We start from the raw sequence: 20,962 nt of genomic DNA on the forward strand, positions 1-20,962 counted from the left end.
CTGGTCCAGGGGGTTGTGCAAAGATCTGCTTATAGTCAGGAGCTGGACTAGAACACGTCTGTTGAGCCCTAGGGCTCTTCAAGAGAGGTTCCAGGGGTCCACAGTGACTCTGAACTTTTGAAGACCAGTGCACACCATGCTCAAGTACTTCACATGACCACTTTTGACACACTCGAGACCTCCAGTAAGGCTGCTTTTGTGGGCTCTCAGGTCTAAGATTCTTTTGCTTCGTGTCCAAGAATTTTGCACTTCTCATAAATATATTAGTAAGAAGGTAATTCAAGTCCCGCTGGCAATGACAGAGATCATGTACTGATGTACAGGGATCTGAGAGAAGGCTTAGAAGATGATGACTTCAGAGCACACTGCTGGTACAGTCCTTCAGACGGCTGACATATCACGCCAGCATATAGTAGCACATTTGGGGTTTCTCTTTATGTTTGGGAGCTTCTTGTTTATAATCTTTTTAAAGACTTATTTTGATTTTATGTGTATGGGTGTTTTGCCTGCATGTACTTGTACCACATGCATGCCTGGTGTCTGCGGAGGGTGTTGGATCCCCTGGGACTGAAGTTACAGATGGCTGTGAGCCGTCATGGGTGCTGGGAACAAAACTCAGGTCCCCTGCAAGGCCACCACGCACTCTGAAGTGCTGAGCCATCTCTCCAGCCCCTGTGCTTGGTTTTGTTGTATAAAGAATATGAATTGTTGTCAGTGAGCCAACTGCTCTGTCTGTGAGCATCCATCATATCTGCAGACACCGTGGGTTTCCTGGTGAGCCGCTAAAAAGAAAAGGCTCTATTTAGAGCAACCACATGTTCCTGCGGGGGTGCCCTCAGCACCGCTTGAGGAGAAACTGAGGCTTCCGGATGTCTGCAGTTCTCACTGGGACATGGGCTTTCCAGTTTGTGTGTGCGTGGTTTTCCAATTTTTAAAAGACACTGAAAATAATTTTTTTGGGTTTTAGGCCTCAACTATCCATTGTGTACAATGGGCTCTCCTGCCAAAGCAGGTTGAAAACAACTAAGTTAGAAGAAATTTGGGGTGTGTGTGTGTGTGTGTGTGTGTGTGTGTGTGTGTGTGTGTAAATGTGAATACCTATGTCTGTGGAGTCCAGAGGAGAGAGACAGCTCCCCTGGAGCTGGAGTTACAGACTGTTGTGAGCTGACTGGTGGGTGGGTGCTGGGAACCGAACTCTGGTCCTCTGTAAGAGCAGTATGTGATCTCACATGCTGAGCCATGTCTCTGGCCTCTCCGTCCATCTATAATGGCATCATTTTCCGGCCTCTCCGTCCATTTATAATGGTATCATTTTCCGGCCTCTCCGTCCATCTATAATGGTATCGTTTTCCGGCCTCTCCGTCCATTTATAATGGTATCGTTTTCCGGCCTCTCCGTCCATTTATAATGGTATCGTTTTCTGGCCTCTCCGTCCATTTATAATGGTATCGTTTTCTGGCCTCTCCATCCATTTATAATGGTATCGTTTTCTGGCCTCTCCGTCCATTTATAATGGTATCGTTTTCTGGCCCACTGGTGGCAACAGGAATGACAGTTTTTACAGAAGTGGTGAGGAAGAGGAACAGACTCCAGCTGACTGGAACCTTAAGCACTTTCCAGAAACCTTCAACCGAACCGGCTATCTCCCTGAGCCTCTGAACCCTGTGAGTGGGGAGAACCAGCGCGCTTTTGGGAAACTATGAACATGAGCTCATGCACCTAGACAGGATTGCCAGCTACTGTTGAGGGACATGGCTGCCCCTCAGTTGAAGTAATGTGGAGAAAGGTGAGAGGCACGCTGCAGGTCCCCTTCGGGACTTTTGTGCATGGAGAGAGTAGTGGAGAGGACAGGGCTTTACAGCTCTGTAGCCAGGGATCTCCAGAGGGAGGGCTAACCCACGCCAGTGCTCAGGCCGCACTGAGGAGATCAGTCAGAGGAAGTGCGGCAGGGGAAGCCTGCAGGCTGGCGGAGACACAGGCTCATTGGGAAGCCAAGAAAATGTGTGGGTGAATCTCTTCTTCACTGCTTGACGTGGGAACCAGTCTTCTTAACTTGCTGGATACAACGTGACTTAAGCTTTTGGACTCCCTTTAGTAGCATGGGCTTCAAGCGTTAGGTCCAGCATCCGGTGAGGCACAAACCCCAAAACAGCCCCATCCTCCTCCTTCTCTCTCAGGACACATCTTCACCTGAGGGTCATCACTGAGCTGACACACGTCTTCACCTGAGGGTCATCTGAAGGAAGGTTTGCTTCTGTGCCAGCCCTGACTCCTCAATTGGGAACTCCAGTTACAAATTGGATGGCTGACACCAGGCCCACACCCGAGGCTAGACCACGTGGTCTATGAGGCAATGGCTGGCCCTGCCTGACCTCCTGCTGGTTCTTTAGCTTGCCTGCCCAGGAGGTGTACCAGCTTGCTTTCCTGTGTCTAGAAGGAAAAAACAAGAGGCCCTGCCCTTCCTTCTACGTCGCCTCACAGAATGAATGCTGAACCCGTAGGCCAGATAAGAGGGTCCCCATCCAGGGACTGGATCTTGGGGAAGCAGAGGTCAGTCATTCCATGCCTGAGGCTGGGCTGACCTTGGACCCAGGGACAGCTCAGATACCTCATCTTCTCTGTACCCACCTGTGCCAAGCCAGGCAGGCTCCAACCACATAGCCCTTGTAACAGCTTCCCATGCCTATGCCACAAGAGCTTATCACAGGCCCAAATCTCTGCGACACCGCTCTTAGTGACCGGCCTTTGGTGGACACAAGCCTGGGCTCACCCAGGGAAACTGGAGTGCAAGGGCAGCCAGAAACCCCACACAGGCGAGGATGCAGGCTCTGTGGCTGTGCAGCTTAGGCTGGAGGGAGCCCAGGGAATCAAGGACAGGAGGAGGACTTGGGATAGCAGGCTGAGGCCTGTTCAGTGCAGTTCTGTGATGGTTCCTTGAGGGACAATCTCTCTCATTCCCTGATAGTTTCTTTTAGAGAAAATGGTAGGGAGAAGGAGGAAGAGGAGGGAGAGGAAGAGGAAAGCCAGGGCTTGCCACCAACAGGTGACAGGGCCTGGGATTTTGTTCTGCAGGGCAACAGCAAGCTGAGAAATGGGCTGGGGAGCAGGCCTGGGTGTCTGGGCTGCCCGAACATAGGTAAGCACTGGACCTTGATGATGTCAAGAACTCAGAAAACCCTGATAGAGAAGGAGCTGAATTCCAGAAGACGTGACGCCCAACTGGCTCAGCCCCGGAAGGAAGGTAGGCTCTCTCCTTGAGAACAAGCCTCCTCACAGAGGAGGCGAGACAGTACCTGCTTCTCCTCGCAGAGCCTTCTCCACGGCGACACCCCTCTCCTCCAGCTGCCTCTGCTTCTCCTCCACCTGCTCCAGTTGCCGCTGGATGATCTACCGAGAGACAGAGCGTAAGCTCCCAGCCTTTCCTCACCTCCCGTTCCCAGGAGGAGAACCAAGCCGCAGACCCACGGCGGGAGAAAGAGAAGCATTGTTAAGACACTGAAAGGGGCATTACAGTCAGTGCGGTGTGCCAGTGCATGCAGCTGGGTCCTGGGGCTTGCTACCTTTCCCCGGAATAGTTCAAAAGCATTTCAAAATGGTTTCATTAAACCTTTACAGTAAGAAGACTTAAAACACTGGATGGAGTGATTAGAAGTCCCGTTTCGATAAGTTAGAAGAGTCTAGAACAGTCTAGGACAGTGGTTCTGAACCTTCCTAATGCTGCGACCCTTTAAGACAGCGCCTCATGTGGTGACTCCCAACCATAACATTATTTCACTGTTACGTCATAACTGTAATTTCTCTACTGTTATGAATCATACTGTAAATATCTGTTTTCCGATGGTCTTAGGCTACCCTTATGAAGAGGTCATGACCCCAAGGTTGAGAGCCACTGGTTTAGGCTGTGAAGCCTGAGGATGGAAACTGACAACCAGAGGTCCTTTTGAGCTTTCCCTGTAAAGTCGCAGACTGACCCCTGACACTTCGGTTACAAGTGAACTTGCCAATTCTACATCCACTCTAGACTAAGGCTTCCAGGAAACTCAGAGACGGGGCCTCTGTAGAGCATGAAGCTGGAGTACTTGGAGGTTGTCGTCTTGGAAGCCATGAATGCCGTCTCTGCTTCTGCCCTGGTGTCTACACCTTCCTTGATGTAGATGAGGCCCTGTGGGGGGCACCGGATGATGCCACTTCACTTCCACCCCATGTGGTGCCCCCCGGCCGGTGTGTACCTGGGTTGTAGATGGGGCCCCGTGGGGGCACGGGATGATGCCGCCTCACTTCTGCCCCATGTGGTGCCCCCCAGCCGGTGTGTACCTGGGTTGTAGATGGGGCCCCGTGGGGGCACGGGATGATGCCGCCTCACTTCTGCCCCATGTGGTGCCCCCCAGCCGGTGTGTACCTGGGCTCTGTGCAATCGCTTCAGCTCCTCCTGCTTGGCCTGCCTCCGGGCTGCCTTCTGCACACGCCGGGTCAGCTTGGCACTCAGCTCCTCCTCTGTGTAGGTTCTGGGCTAGAGAGGGCGAGAGAGAGCTCCTGAGCCGGCGGCATGCAGGTGGAGGCTGGTTTGGGCGGCAAGCTGGCAAGGGTATGGGGACTGTCCCCTATGTGGGAGCTGCTCCCTGACGGCCAGCGGGGCATGGCAGGTGCAGACGCCCTCTCCTGAGGCGAGGCTAGAGACCTCAACGTGAGACACTTCGCCTCTGTGACAGGGACAAGAGGCTTAATGTGGAATGAGTGTTAGCAGATTAAACCTCAGACAGACACACCCCTTTGGCACTGAGGTCGTCATTGCCATATAAGCGTGTGTGTGGTTTGTGTTTATTTGTTTGTTTTTGTTTTTGTTTTTTTTAAAGACAGGGTTTCTCTGTGTAGTTTTGGTTCCTGTCCTGGAACTCACTCTGTAGACCAGGCTGGCCTCGAACTCACAGAGGACCGCTGCCTCTGTCTCCTGAGTGCTGGGATCAAAGGCGTGAGACACCACTACTTGGTGTGTCTGGTTGTTTTAAGGCACTGTGATAATAAAAACAAAAACACCACAGTAAAATGTTCCCCTAGGCCTCCTATTTCTGAGGCAGACAGGAACAAGACAAGGTCTGGAAAGTGGGTGCTCTTTCTCCCCCTTGTTTGGGGTTACTTTCTCCAGGTGAGAGGGCTCACAGGGTCTAAGTAGCTAACATCTGCAGGGGAGAGGACATGGATGCCTCCATCTGACATCTCAGTGAATCCAGACTAACACAGTTGTAAAAGGAACAGTGGCAGTGAATTCTTGGGTGTGCAGAGGCAGCGGTTGTCATGGAGACTAAGGATGGAAATGACCGGGCAGGGTAGCTGGGGTGGAGCCTGTGAACTTGGAGGAGGCCCCTGGACAAGTCCCATGTAGACAGTGACGGATGTCCCAGGAACCTGTACACATGGTCCACCACACTCCCAAGCATTCAGTGACAGGACACACTGGGCAGCCACTGAGAAGCGTGAGTGGGGGATTGTCGTCTTTTGTGAGACCCTCCTTATTTCCTCTAAAATACCAAGAGACCTTCTTGTCTGTGAGGGAGACGTCTACATTCAACCTGGGTCCAGACTTATCATCTCTCCTCAATGATAGTAGTAGGTCAAGTGAGCAGGCGGAAGGTGGTCTGTAAGGAGCATCCCAGCATCCCAGTGCCCTGATGGTTCAGAGTGGAGGTGATGACCACCCCTTGCTGGGCTACCCAGACCCGCAGGGGCAGCTCTGCCCTGACCCACGATGACATGCACTCCGGCCAAGGGAAGAGTGACTGTCTCCTCCTCTTTCTGTGACACAACGGAAGAAGGTTTGACGGTGACAGCTGCATGCACGTGTGACAGTTAGTGAGGACGTGGCTGCAGGGCCCAGCAGGGCGGTCCAAGTGGTTAATCACAGACAGGCATGCAACGAGGACCAGCCAGTGGGAACGAGACACTACCTTTGACGAGTAGGCTCTCCTGAATGCCAAGGCGTGTGGTACATAAATCGACTTTTAAGGGGATGGCAACGGAAAACAAAACAGAACAGCAATGATAATGATGATTAAAATATGAAAACAGAATACAGAAATGGAACAAAATCAGTTAGAGGTTTAAAACAAACACAAGCCTCAATCACATGATCATTTCTCACAATGTCACACAAGACTGCACAAGAAGGAACCTGGGTGTACAGACCCTATCGGCTGAGTCTCGCTGAACCCCACTGTTAAATAAAGCTGGGGTTCACTTTTCTATTCACAGAACAGCGTGCCCTGCCTCCTTTGTGTCTGTCTCTTGTTGAGCCCCACTTTGTTGAAATGTGTGCTGACTGGCCCTCTTCACCCACAGCAGCCCTCCCTTCCTTCCCTTTCCTGCCACTGAACACTTAGCAAGAACGGAAGCTGGAGGCGGGAAGTGGGCGCTGACCCTGCACACTCTTTTGACAGGTTCTCCAGCCTGGCAGTGTTCTCCAGCCTGGCAGTGTTCTCCAGCAGGGCCCTATAGGTCACAGTGTGATATCCAGCCATCCTGGGACTAGTCAAATTGGCTCTTTCAGAATTAGACTCTGTGAAGAGAACCAACGTGTCAAACCACCGTGATGCAGAGAAAGTACCAGTGTTCAGGCGGCCGTGGAAACCTTTTCACTTCACACACTGACCAGAACAGCTCTAGGCCTTGCCCAGTAGCCTTTGCTTCTGTGGTCTTCTCATGGGTCGGGGATGAAGTGCCTAAAGGGTCCCTGTGGGTCCAGGCATGGAGGCAATTGGAATTTGGTGGTGTGCAAGACAGAGGGATGCTGAGGGGGGCCCGGTGGGGGGACCCACACAGGATTCCACGAGCATGCTGGCTGGGGAACGGATTTGCTGCTTTTAGCTCCGAGCACAGGCATCCTCTCCTGTGATGTGAGTGAAGTCCTCATGCAGAACAGCGCAGTTTAAAAAGGAAGAGTACAGGCGAGGCCCCGGGGGCCTACACAGACACACTTCGAGAGCGGCGCCGCCACCTGCATCCATCTGTGGCTGCTGCCCACGCAAGGAGCCACAGCAGCCTCCTTTATTAACTTACCCACTGCTGGCACTGGTACCAACTGGGCAGTGGCAGTGACGTGGAGGTGAATCACGACACACTTGGGTAAACTGGGGAGAGGGGGCTGAGGGCATGGCTAGCTGGCTGGGGCGGGGGTACAGAGCAGGATGAGGGGCTGGTCGAGTGCCGGCCAGGCCCTGGTGTCCTCGGTGACAAAGAAGCAGCTGGTCAGGCTGCACTTAAGAGTCGCAGGGAAGCAGGGAAGGGGCCATCAAGAGTTAGCTCTTGTTGGCGGGGCTTTAGGTGGCTAGAAAAACCTGGATTGGCTGGGGAGATACATCTGTTAGTAACGTACTTGTTTTGTAGGGTTTGAGCTATAAACCCTGCATAAAAAGCCTGGCTTGGTGGGGGTGTGCTTGTAACCTCAGAGCCGGGAGGTGGAGGCAGGTGGATCCTGTCCCTCGGGATCTGCCGTCCAGCCAGTCCAGCCTACACGGTAAACTCTGCCACACATGCACACACTAGAAAGTAGACAAGACACCAGAGGAGTGATGCTCAAGGTTGTTCTCTAGCTTTTCACACGCCTGTTACATACATGTGCTTGCACACGTACGAATAGAAACACACAAACCCTGAACGATTTATTTTTGGATAACAGACATTTAGGGAAAACAAGGTTTTGGTTTTATGTGCTTGTGCATCACCACGGCAACCAAACCTGACTCAGGGTTTGGGTCTGCGCGACAGGAAGGACTGGCTTCCACCTACACTGCCCTGTGGCTGGAGGCTTCCTTTTCCGGGCGAGCAAAAGCCCATTTTCAATCTCGGTCCCCTTGATCCTGACACTTGTGAAAAGAATCTCAAACCCAGAAACACAGAAGGAGGAAGTCAACGATGCTGGAACACCCTTCACCCCGACTCCCAGATGGTAGCACGGCCCCATGCTTCAGGGTGTGGGGTTTACACAGCCTGTTTTTAGACATCAGAGACCCAGTCCCTAAAAGCTTCGGGATGTACTTCTTCCTCAGAAGAGACACATCTGCCCAACAATGCCCATAATGCCACCTGCTAGGATCCTGACATCAACTTGATGATGGATGGCATTTTTTAAAGTTACACATTACATTTGCCGTTCACCATCAATGCCACAACAGTTTCGAGGTGTCCTTTGTACTCTTAGGGTTGTTTTGCTCCAGTTTGTCCTCCACTGTAGGTTCCGTATGTGTGTGTCCCCCCCCCACACCTTTGGTGATAAGACAGGATCTTGCTATGTATCTCTGGGTGCCCCAGAGGATTTGTGCAATCCTGCCTCAGCCTCCTGAGCGTTAGGGTTGCATGGAATCGCCATGCCCAGTGGGTTCCATATTTTAAGAACTACTGTGCCCTGCCCTCACTCGGTGAGATGCAATGTCATCCTAAGAGCCATGTTTGCTACTGCCTGGGCCCTGCTTGTCCTCATCATTCCCTGTGTGACCATCAGAGAATGACCTTGTCCCTGTGGAGTCCACCCGGTACACAAGGTGTCCAAGGCCCTGCTGTTCTAGGAATCTGTGAATGGCGGCTGTCAGTTGTTCACATAACTACGGAAATGAGTTCCTGGGCTCTTCATAGTTGTGGTCACTGGGTGGCTATACCAAGATGATGGATTTGGCACAGCCAGTGGGGGAACCTGGTGCTCCCCACTGTGGCAAGATGTTTCATTAACTCGAGGAGAAGCGGTATGACCTTGACCACAGTGGCGGCCAGAGATGGAAGATCTGACCAATGTGACAGACACCAAGTGTCTCAACATGAGCACACTCACCATGGAGGCCAAGGGGACTTTGGGCCACATTCTCTTCTGCTCAGGCTCCTTCAGGACTCCTAGGACAGCACCTGCCCCCAGTGCTGGGATGAAACACACCCCCATCCCCACCCCCCATACTACATTCAGACTCATGGTGTGCAAGAAATGAGGCCTGGCTACAGGACACAGAGACGGAAGAGGTCTGTGCTTCTTGGTGACTAGGACAGTAGAGAAAGAGCCACCTTCACGCCCAGGGAGAGAATACAGAATGAGATGAAAATGCATATGAATGCAGAAGGAGGTTAAGAATAAACTGACTTTTTCCAGTCTGCTGAATTATTCAAAGAGGAACTGAGACAGGCTGGAGGATGGACCTGCGACGGGGGATACCAGCTCCATGAACAGACACATGTGGGGTGCAGAGCGACCCCAGCCTGCCCTGGCTGGCCTACAGCTCAAGGCCGTTGACAGAGGGGGCAACTTAAGTCCAAGCCTTGAGACGCCACATCAGAAAGGTACGAGGGGTGGCCACTGGTGGGTGCCCATGCCCCAGTGGGTGACTCGGCACCAACACTTTCAATCAGTGCTGCTTCAGGGTCAATTCTCAAAACAGAAAAAGTCCTCTACCTAACAAATGCACCAGGCAGTTAGCTTGGCCAGGCCTATTCCTGAGAGATTCCTGAGGGAGCCACCCGGTCTACCTCCTTTCCAGGCCTGGTGCCCAGTCCAGGCTTGTGTGACTCCAAGCAGTATCTCAGCTCTTCTCCCATCGTCTGGCCCTGGCAGACACTGCTCACAGTGTAATGGCAGGCCGCTCACCGACAGAGTACCCTGGTCTCTTCAGACTGAGGCAATATCCTCAGCTGCGTACTTCAAAGGCCTGAGAGACCACTCTGTGGTGTTTGCTGTTGGCTGGTACAGCACTCCAATGTCTATCTGCTAGGAGACCAGAGCAGGCATTGGCTCTGCACCGCAGCTTTGGACTGGCTTTCACGGTCTGCTTCTCTACCAGAGACTAAATTGATACGTTGGGGGCTGGAGAGATGGCTCAGGAGTTAGGAGCACTGGCTGCTCTTCCAGAGGACCTGGGTTCAATTCCCAGCAACCACCTGGCAGCTCACAACTGTCTATAACTCCCGTGCCAGGAGATCTGACACCTTCACACAAACGCACATAAAGTAAAATTAAATAAATTGATGTGTTCATCAGCTCTCTGAAGCGCTTCAGGGACTGGGCGTACCCACCTCTCGCTTGGACTTCTGGGAAGACCTTTCAAGGATGTCATCACTGGACAGGTCTGAGTCCTCTGAGAAACTCAGCTGGCGCCGGAGCTGAAGCTCTGTAGGGTGAGAAGAGGTCAAGTGAAGAAATCATGCTGCAGGAAGTCAGATTCCCCTTCTACACAAGGAGACACGGGCTTGTCCCCAAAGGCGATGGGCCAACACCAAACAGATGTCACTCTAGACACCTGTTCAAGACCCCTTGGCAAGACTCGGCTCCACACAAAATCAGGCCCATGTTTGGAAGGAAGGGTACCAACAGCAATCTACCCTATCTAGTTTTCACACTGGCATTAACATTATTCCGTGCAGTGGATCAGGCTGAGGTGCGAACGGCTTGTTCTCCTTCTTAAGAACCCTTGCAGGAGCAGCACAGGAAAGCGGATCTTTTGTAAACTGAATGACTGGGGAGGTACTCCCCCTGCCTGTCCTGTGTGCATCCCTTGGCCATGCATACCTGTCCTCACGATCGGAGACGCCCTGCGCTGGCCGGAGTCCACTGTGGCACCGCTGGACGGGGTACTGGAGCAGGACTTATCTTCACCCTTCTTCTTCTTGTCCTTCTTGTATCCAGAAAAGACTGACTTCCAGAGGGACTTGGGCTTAGCAGCCCCTTCCTCCGGGAGGCCCGGGCTGGGTTTCTCTGGGGGTCGGCCTTCTCCTTTGGATTTCTTCTCTTTCTTGTTCCTGCGTGGGGAGAAGAGGGATGACCTCTTTTTGCTCTTCCCGCTGGAGCCCTCAGACGAGGTGACAGAGCCATCAGGGCCTCCAGAGTCTGACGGAGGGGAGAGGATCTCCTCACTAGTAGCTTCGTGCTTCAGCGTGGGCTCCTGGGAGGTTCGGAGGCCTGAGCGCTTGGTGGCCTCTAGTTCCCTGCCCTGGGATGGCGCTGTGCGGGACCTGGAGGCTGCCATCTCCATGGCCTGCATCCTGCTCAGCTGTTTGGCCATGGCATCTCGAAGTGCTTGGCTCTTCACAGACTTCTCCCGGGCTCGCATGCGCTCCTCAGCCAGCTCCTTGGCTTCTGCGGAGACCAGAGGCAGCCCCCTTTTCTGTGGCTGCACATCGCGATCCAGGGGAGGGAGCCGCCCATTCTCCTTGGCCAGGAGCTTCTCTGACCGGGACCAGCAGGAAGGGGGCGTGAAGAACTTCTCCTGCAGACTCGAGTCCTCAGTCTTATCATCGTAGGTGTCCTCCACATCGTCAGCAAAGGGGATCTCATCCACGCTCTCCACAAAGGACTTCCGAACCTCCTCTCTGGGGGGCTGCGTTGGCTCCCTTGGGGGCCGCATGAATGGGGCAGGAGGGGGAGGGGGGATAATCGAGGCCTCCCTGTGCTCAAAAGTCTGATGGGGTTTCCTTCGAAGGGTGGCAGGCTCCTCGTTGGGAGGTGGGGGTGGGGGTGGGCTAGAAGGCGGAGTGAGCATGGTGGAGTCCGAGGTGTTGAAGCTCTGGCTGCCCAAGGTCTTCATGTTGGAGGAGCTGCCATGGAGGCCCAGGCCTGAGCTGCTGGACAGGTCCCTGCGCTCCTCCTGGTTGCTCCTCAGCTCCCTGTCAGAGGGCGACTTTGGGGTCAGCAGTGGGGGCTGGTCACCAGCTGACTTTGGCAGGCCCAACCTTTTCGGAACAGGTGGAGGTTTCAGAAGGCAGAGACCCTCTTCCTGAGGGGACTTGTCAACTGAGTAGGACTTTAGGGATATTGGCTTAAAGGCAGGGGCGGGGAGGCTGGGCTCTGACCCCTTGCTCCGGTCCACAGGGGTGAGGCCCAGGCTGCGGCGGATCTCGGCGCTCTTCATCCAGAACTCCTCCACCAGATCACTCCGCTTCAGGGCCTCCTCCACAGCCAGAGGGCCACTCAGTCTGTCTTTGGGGTCTCCTTGGCTCTTCACAGGGAGTGGGGTCAGGGGTGTGGAGGTTTTGGCTGGCACCGGCTGGAAGCGTATGGGGGACTCGGTGGGCGATGGTATGGAGGCATCTGAGGAAGGCTGAGGTTGGGAACAGATGGGGAGCTGGGCGGAGGGAGGCGTGGGAGGGGCCAGCAGAGACTCTGGCTGTAAGCTGGTGGGTGAGGTAGGCGTCCTGGCTTCCGGCAGGGCCACAGGCTGTGATCGGATGGGCGAGTGTGCGGTTTTCTGATCTGTGGGGGCTTCAGCTTTGGGCTTTTCTCTGGGGAGCAGAGGCGCAGGGAGGAGGGGCTCCTCGGGGGACTTTGTCTTGGTGGCGACAGAGACAAGAGGGGCCTGGGCCCCCTACACAGAAAGAAGAGAACAGCGGTCAGCACCTGCCCTCAGGGAGCCTCTCTCAAGGGGCCTACACTGACTGAGGTAAAATCCGCCCCATCCTTTCGGCTAGTGTTCAAAGAACTGCAGGAGGAGCTTCCTCATTTTCTGTGCCACTTGTTAACATTTCCAAACCTCTCCACTTAGCTTGGACAACCTGAGCTTTCAGGGTTGGCTCATCTCACACATAACCTTGGTTCTTGGTCCACTCACACGAACACTGGCCAAGGACACTAATGAATTTGGCTTTCATCACAACCCACAATAACCAGAGCTTGGAGTCCCCGAGGGATAACACGGGGCTAATGTATGAGAGGACTTAAGTCACTCTCTCCAGCCACACTGTCCCTCTGAGGAACTGTGGAGATGCACACGGACTCTCTCCAGCCACACTGTCCCCCCAGGGGAACCGTGGAGATGCACACAGACCCTTACAATACCCAAACCAGTGCTTCTCATTTCTCAGGTCCATTACTGGACTGCGCCATGTTGCCTGGAGCCCCAGAGATCAAGGCCTGGGCTTTGATTCCTTCCTGGTCTGCCCTGCACACGGTACTTCCCAGACTAAGAACCTCAGACATTAGCATGACACATTCATGCGTCATTCTCTAAAGTGGTTCTGACGATCTAGAGGCATGTTTTTCATTTAAACAATTACACATTTATTTTAACATAAAGAAAAAACATACCCGTTATAAACCTCTATCGATGCATAAATATCATTGCATCAACTTAAAAAATAAACTTGCCAAATATTAAAAAAAACAAAACACCTGCCCATCTACAAGGTCTGAGGTAGCACCTGAAGTCTGTACCTCGTCAACAGCCCTACCTAGCAATTACATATTTAGAAGTTCACAAAACGAGGTGGCTACAGGGCTGCTTTACCTCTCTTTGTGGGGCTCACACCTAGGACGGAGCCATGTCTCCTCAAGGTCTCAAGGTCTCACTGGCCGCCCTGTCCCCAGCGCTACTTACCTCTGCCCCAGGGCTGTGGGCTGGGGAGAACAGAACATCTTGTTTCTGAGGTGACTGGCTGGGGCTGGAGACTTGGGAAGGACCTGGAAAGGAGGGACATGGGTGTTTATAATAGGAATGAAGTCCCTTCCACTCCACATATACGAGGAGTAGGGAGCAGCCAGATCCATGGAGGGTCTCACACTACAGCCAGCCCCTTGCTGAGGCAGGAGAGCAGGGACTCAGACAGGCTAACACACACTGTGTTCCTGGGTCTGCCCTCAGGTTATTCCAAAAGAAAACAAAAAAATCAAGGGAAGGGACTCAAGGAAGGCGCTGCCTGTCCCCTGCATGCTCCATTATAGCTGGCACTCTGGTCATTATGTGAGGTGGCTACGAGCTGTAATGTCTTTATTCTTCCCATGCTCCCAAACAACCCAAGGAAAGGGACCACTGGCTGTGGCTGTCTGTAGAGATCTGTGGTCTCAGACAGGCAAGGACCAGAACAGGGATGGGGGGCTCCTGGCCACCACAGGGCTAGGCACAACCGGCTCTACTCTGAAGGCCTCAGGTGGGATTACCAGCATGCCCCTGCGGTCTCTGGCATCCTGGGAGTCGTTCCTCCCGCCCTACCTCTCTCCTCTGGCTTTGGTGTAGCAGGCGGCTTCTCCTCCTCGGTCTCGGACACTCTCAGCTCCAGCTCGGCTTTCACCTTGGCCTGACGCTGTAAGCGGAGTTCTGTTTCGGCGTCGGAAGGGATGTCGTCGGACCAGTGCTGATCTGGGGGAGGTAGGTGAGATACAAACTGTTACACATTTTGAGCCCTGGCCCTGCTCCTTTTCTGTGTCCTGATTTCCTTAGAGAACTGCTCCACGGGGTGTTCCACTGTGGCATGAGGTCTAAAACCAGACGCGGCAGCCCCTGAAAACGGAGCCTCTTACCTGAGACAAATCTGACGCAAAGCATCCATCCTGCCTTCTGAGTGTGGGGTTTGTGGAAACCTGTGGTGCTTTTGTTGTGTATGGGGTGTGTGTGTGCGCGTGTGTGTGTGTGTGTGTGTGTGTGTATGGGGTGTGTGTGTGTGCGTGTGTGTGTGTGTGTATGGTGTGTGTGTGTGTGTGCGCCTGTCCTCACCCGTGTGAAGGCCAGGGGTTGACACTGGGTGGCTCCCATTGCTCTTCACCTCATCTTTTTGAGACAAGGCTGCATTAAACCTGGAGCTTGCCTTTCAGCTTAACTGACGGGCCAGTGAGCCCCTGAAGTCGGCCTTCTCTGTCTCCACCCTCCTCCCTGCCGGGGCGTGTGTTTACCATGGTGTTAGGGAGCTGAACCAGGCCGTCCTGTCTGTGCGGCAGGCAGCCTGTGGAGCCATCTCCCCAATCCATCTGTCTACTTGTAAAACACAGTGACCCGGACACCAGAGGCTGCGACAGAAGGCAAACAACAACCACCGAAACCCTTCTGGGGGTTCCCCGGGGGCTCATTTCCCCTTTTCCTTTTTCCAAAATTTATTTATTATGTATACAGTGTTCTGTCTGCATGTATGCCTGCAGGCCAGAAGAGGGCACCAGATTTCATTACAGATGGTTGAGAGCCACCATGTGGTGGCTGGGAATTGAACTCAGGACCTCTGGAGGAGCAGCCAGTGCTCTTAACCTCTGAGCCATCTCTCCAGCCCCCATTTCCCCTTTTCTTTCTCCAGAGTTGCCCCCCAACCCAGCTGCCCCCCTAAACTTTTGCTGTGAAGTATCTTCTGTGAGCGCCACCCAGCTGGTCCTGTTCCCCATGTGTAACGGGGTCACACAGTGGTACAGAAGGGAGGCTGGGCCCCGTACCATCCAGTTCAGCACCAGTGTCTCCAGGGTCTCCATCCTCTGCAGCCTCCCCTTCCGTCTCGGCGGGCTCAGAGTCCGCGTCCTCTTCTAGGTCATTCTCATCCGGAGGGGCTGGAAAGCAGAGACATTCACGGACAGGAAGAAAAGGGCGGACAGACAAATAACTGTGCAGGGCGCAGGACGGCAGTGATGCGCAGGCCACGTGGAGAAGGGAGGCCCCTGGACAGATATGGAGTGTGCTCTATAAGCAGCGTGGGTACCATGGCCACTTCTCCACTCTAGTAGGGCCAAGTGGAAGCAGAAGGCAGCTGCTGGCCTGGAGGCATCACCTTTTCCTCCAAGGTTGCTGCTACGAGACCCTCAAGTCAGTCGTAATCAAGGGATGCTATGGGGCCCCAGGCAGCTTTTAATAGTACTTCTAGAACAGGCCCAGTGCTGGCCACTTCATGTGTCATGAGGTAGTGACTCCTCATTTTGGGGGCAGCCAGAGGGTCCTGTTCCTCATGGCCACCTCTGAGTGACAAAGCTTAGGTCTGAGTGTCAAGTGACGCACAGCGGGCACTGCCCTTCAGTTCCACTGGCACAGGTACAGGTGGATGCTTTTCCTGAGCTAACTTAGAAGAGTTTGTTAAAGCAAGACGGTGGACCTAAGGGGATATGTAAAGCTCCCTTTCTGGACTCAAGAATGGCTCTGCAGGGCTGCAAAACTAAGTAAGGCTCTCCTCCACTTCCTCTACCGAGGCAGAGAGCCTCTGAGCTTTACAGCACCTAGCCTGTGCCCGCAGAGGATCTGCAGCCGGCGCAGGCGAGAGTGGGCAGAGGACAGAGGCTCCGCCTGGGGATGCTGTCAGCCTGAGGGCAATGCTTTTGACTGACACAGAGCAAGGCATCAGAGCACATCTGGATCTTCTCAAAGCTGAGCTGACTGGGGAGAGGTCAGGCCAACCCACCGGCTCTGTCCCAAGTCAGCACGGGCCACTGAGCTCAGGTGACAAAACTTGAGAAAGGGGCTCCCTTAGGGGGTGACACTGGGGGACCGTGGTTAGGAAGCAGCACCTTGAGGATTCTGGAAACGCTGTATTTCCTGACGTAGGAGGAGGCAGTTTGAGTTTTGATTTAATTCCCTACATTGTATACTTTTTTTTGTACACTTACTTTTAACATGTAATTCATAAGATGATCATAGTTCAAATCTATGAAGAACTTTTTATGTTTGTTCGTTTTGTTTTAAAAACAGGGTCTCACTATGTAGTTCTGGCCGGCTTGGAACTTGCTATGTTGACCAGGCTGGCCTTGAACTCAGAGATCCGCCTACTTCTGCCTCCTGAGTGCTGGGACTAAAGGTGTGTGCCACCACCATGCCCAGATGAACTTTTTCAAACTTCAAACTGGAGAACTATGGCCAACAAGTCTGGAGAAGGGTGACAGGCCTGGGTTTAGGAAGCAATGGCTGCTGAACAGTTAACTTCACCTCCTGCTCTTCCTGAGACACCGGAGCCATCCAGGAGTGGATGAGCCACCAACGCCAAGGCACTCTCGTATGGTGACAGCATTTGCTGAGATCAACACTGGAGAAAACCTGCTCAAGGATTCCCTCAGGTCTAAAACCTTCAAGTGGTCATGTTGCTTTGGGCCACTCATGAAGATGTTCACCAGAGAATGTGGGAACGTGATTTCGGAGACACAAACACCCACTGAACAACACTGGGCCCCGCCTTGTACTCGGATGGCGTCACTGCACTCTGCCACGTCGGGGAATAAGAGGCCTCTGGAAACCGAATCTGGGCCCATTCCAGAGGGCCTTTGTGCACAACGTGCTTGCTTGAGTGCCTGGCACTGAGGTGGTAACCACATTCTCTCCGGCAAGAAAGCTGGACGCGGCACAAAGGAAACCTGGTTCCCCAGGCTGGCCCAGCCTGCACCCAGCCTGCCCTGGTCCTGGTCTCGTGGTCCTTCCCAGTTTTCCTACTAAGAAACATCTGCTGCAGAGTCGGAAGGGTGGGGATCCTACACTCCTCGGAATACCTTGAAAGAAATGATGATCACACACCCCAAAAGCAAACACTCAGAGGGCTATTGAGCAGCAGCAGCGGCAGCGGATGTGTGAGGAGACACAGCTGGAGCGATGGAACTGGAGGATGGAATTCTGGTTAAGATGGAGCGCTGTGCTGGAAGCGGCCACACGAGTGAGGAGCCACACACTACGGAAGCTGCTGCGAGTTTATTTCAGCTGCCTGCTAGGACATCCTTTCTGCTCAGTCTCGTCGTTCCTCCTTCCTCTAGCTCAAAGGGTGATAACTCAGGGTCAGCCACACTAGACTCCGAGTCCTCTCTCACCTGTGGACCCTCCCACCACAGATGCCTACTTTCAGCTGCTTGGGAAGACAATGGTGACAGGTCCACAAGCATCGTCCCTACTGGTCCTAGAAGTGACTGCCAGGACACTGGTTCTCAACCTGGGGGGGTGCTATCTCCTTTTGGGGGGCTCCTGCGGTTAGGCAGAGAGTCCTCATCACTGACAGCAGAAGACCATGTGATACCCCGCAGTGGGAAGGACTGTCCTACCCCAAAAGCCAGGCACCCCTCTCCTTGAGAAACAGGTTTCTAGTGAAATAAAGGACAACTGAGGCCTCTCAGGTCACCTTTGGCCTGCGTACTGAGACGCTGTAGTTTAGTCTGGGAACCCAGCTCAGGGACCACCTGGCAGTATCTCACACAGCTCAGCAGTGCCCACCAGTCCTCGTCTCTCCTCTTAGGCAACCGTTCCGTGAATTCCTGTTTTGGCTGCTCCTCTGACACACTGGTTTCACTCCCACCATCCACTGCTACCCAAGATCATTTCTACAGGTTTAAAACTTCAACATAAAAACCTTCCTTTCACAAAAAAACAAAAACAAAAACAAAAACAAAACAAAACAAAAAGCCAGTCGGTGACAGCGCATGCCTCAATCCCAGCACTCGGGAGGCAGAGGCAGCGGATCTCTGAGTTCGAGGCCAGCCTGGTCTACAGAGGAAGTTCCAGGACAGCCAGAACTACACATAGAAACCCTGTTTCGAAAAACCAAAAACCAACCAAACAAAAAAAAGCTTCCTTTCACCTTGGCTTTCCTATCTAACTGCTAATGGTAATTTTTAAAAGGTGTGACTCCATCCTGTCTCCACTGTGGGTCTCCAGTCTGCCTGGGGATGGGGGACGCACTTCCGGTCCATGCATATGGGCTGTCTGACTAAGCATGCACGAGCCCCGCCCACTGGCTCTGCCCTCGCATGCACCAGCGACAGGAGCTGAGTCCTAGAGTTAAGATGCCAGCGGAGCTGCCTAGAGAAAGAGGTTACAATGAACGGGGTGGGGGTGTCACATATCACCAGACTACCTCCGGAGACCGTCTCCAGCCAGGCCTGTACTGCTGCACGGCGTACGGAGGGAAGGCCGGTCACTGAATTTAAAACAGATGATAAATACAGAGTTAAATACTGGTAGGTTCTCAGCAGGGAGAGCTGAAGTCGGTCCTAAAACTCAAAACAGAGGATGAGAAACCAAGACATCGCACGGCAGAGGGCCATCCGGAACTGACACAGGGTGTGTATGTGTGTGGTCTGATGGTAGCCCATGTGACGGGTATTTGGGACAAAGAGAGAAGACAGAACTCCAGAGAGGTCTGGCTAGGACAGCTGAGTTGTCCTTGTCCCCATCTTGCGGTTCATCTTGATGTCCTAGAGGATTGAAACATCACATGAAGGCCCAAGTTTTCCCATGGACCATAGTGATCTTCTATAGACTCAGAGCCTTACAGGACAGGTAGCCCTGGGTGGCACCACCTGAGCCAGAAATGGTGATGCCACCAAGGGTCCCTACATGGAAGAAAGATGGCCAAAGAGAATGACATACAGCCACCACACCTCTAAGTGGGCTTTGCTTTCTTTTTATTGCTACTCCCTAGAAGAAGCCAGAGGCCAGACATGGTGGTGCCAGCCATTCTGGAGGCTGAGGCAGGAGGATCTTGAGTTCAAGGCCAGCCTGGATAGCTTGGTGAGACTGTCCAAAAAAATAAGAAAGGAAGAAAGAAAAGACAGAAAGAAAAGGGGGGTGGGGAGGGCCAGGCACAGCAGTTCACATCTTTAATCCTAGTACTTAGAAGGCAGAAAAGGGTATGTCTCTGTGAATCTGAGGCCAGCCTGGTCTACACAGCACGTTCCAGGCTAGCCAGGGATACATAGTAAGATCCTGTTTCAAACAAACAAACAAACAAACAAACAAACAAGAAAGAAGCCAGAATAAAACACATTTTCACCTTAGTGGAAAACACAGACCCCTTCACCTAGAACTTGGAGTTGACAGTGGCACAGAGACCTCAGAGGTCCTCCCAGATGCACCTCTCCTTACTTTCACTTCTAAATAATCCCCTTCTCTGGTCCTACCATGCATCCATGAGACAACCACTCTGGAGAGGGCTAAAGAATGTCCTGCTGAGAAACACAGGACAGCAAGGTCTAGGGTCTTCTGAGTCAGGTTCACTTTTCTATTTCAAATCAGTAGAGAGAGCCGGCAACCTCATAACTCACAGAGAACTTTACGTATCTTTGAATGAGAGCCAAGGACAGTGGTCCCCCAGCAGACAGGGCCTCTGCAGCCGTGGGAGGGTCTAGGAATGGGTGCTCAGGATGCACCCCGGACTCTGGGGCTCAAAGCAGTTACCTCTAGAAGTGGAGGACTCAGAGGTTGGGAGCGTCCTCTCCTCCGCCTCTCTCTCACGGATGTGTGTCCAGTGCACATCAGCCTGGATCGCCAAGGGATCCGCTGCGGTTATGATCTGCTGCAGCCTGTTGTTCCCGGCTAGGATGCCAGGTCCCCAGGAAGGAGAGGACAGGGAGGACAGAGGGAAAGTGGACAGTGAAGGGAAGGAGGGGATGAGACACCACAGGAAAGGAAAGAAAGAATTACAGTGTTTGCCAGGACCAGTTTGAATCAGAAAGAGTTTTACACACACACACACACACACACACACACACACACACACACACACACACAAGTTCTATTAATTTGGTTTGATTTAGTCATTTTGGGCTTTACATACACTTCTTAGTTCAGTGAGATCCACACACTCCACCTCCAAATGCAGAAGGAATTTTCCCCTTCCATCATGAAATGAATCTGAGGCCCACACTGCCCAGGGTGGAACAGGGCAAATGACCCTCACCTTTGAAGACCACCACTGCAGGGGCTCAAGGACTCAGCTGTTAGCTAGCACAGCGTGAGCTCAAGAGCACCCTTCCCTGGCTATCACAGGTGGGTGAGGACGGTGCCACTCTGCCTGGAGCCAGCCAACTAACCAAGGGCAGATATGTGCTTTGCCGGGACTTTAGTTTTTACCCTCTGCGGTAAAGCCGATGCTGGAGAGAAAATGTCCTTTGGCCAGAGACCACATGCTGCATGCTGGCGCTGTGGCATTGACATGGGGCAGGTGGTCAGCATTGGAGGGTGGGGATGGCCGCTAGGAGAGGAAGCAGAGATCTGTCCTGCGAAGTCCTGAACTCCAGCATTCCGGCAGGAGTGAGGCCAATGCCCCTGCCCTACTGTGGGGAAAGCCTCCTTTCCCACAAACCCCACCTGAAGCCCTTCCAAGCCCTCTGGGCATGAGATTTGCCTCTCAGCTAAATCAGCACTTACCAGGGCTCTCGCTGGCAGAGCCTGGGCAATTCACATGCAGCCCTTACCCTGCAGGACCCTTCATTAGTGCTTGGATCATGCCACACAGGAGGGTTAAGATAAAGGGACAGCCAGTAACTAAGGAGCATGGGGGTGGGTACTGAGGC

At 53.2% G+C, this 20,962-nt stretch overlaps 1 protein-coding gene across 1 annotated transcript in view; it reads right to left on the minus strand.

Annotated features, from left to right (window-relative positions):
• The window catches only part of Mical3 (microtubule associated monooxygenase, calponin and LIM domain containing 3), a 116,087-nt gene that overhangs the window by 17,572 nt on the left and 77,553 nt on the right, over nt 1-20,962 (minus strand). The window contains exons 21-28 of the mRNA XM_059258518.1: nt 19,845-19,982; nt 15,149-15,259; nt 13,947-14,093; nt 13,335-13,417; nt 10,535-12,326; nt 10,042-10,136; nt 4,400-4,510; nt 3,294-3,387 (exon numbers count right to left, since the gene is read on the minus strand). Coding sequence (XP_059114501.1) covers nt 3,294-3,387; nt 4,400-4,510; nt 10,042-10,136; nt 10,535-12,326; nt 13,335-13,417; nt 13,947-14,093; nt 15,149-15,259; nt 19,845-19,982 — 2,571 coding nt within the window. The remainder of the gene's footprint in view (nt 1-3,293; nt 3,388-4,399; nt 4,511-10,041; nt 10,137-10,534; nt 12,327-13,334; nt 13,418-13,946; nt 14,094-15,148; nt 15,260-19,844; nt 19,983-20,962) is intronic.

Source organism: Peromyscus eremicus, chromosome 3 (genome assembly GCF_949786415.1).
Source record: "Peromyscus eremicus chromosome 3, PerEre_H2_v1, whole genome shotgun sequence".
NCBI lineage: Eukaryota > Metazoa > Chordata > Mammalia > Rodentia > Cricetidae > Peromyscus > Peromyscus eremicus.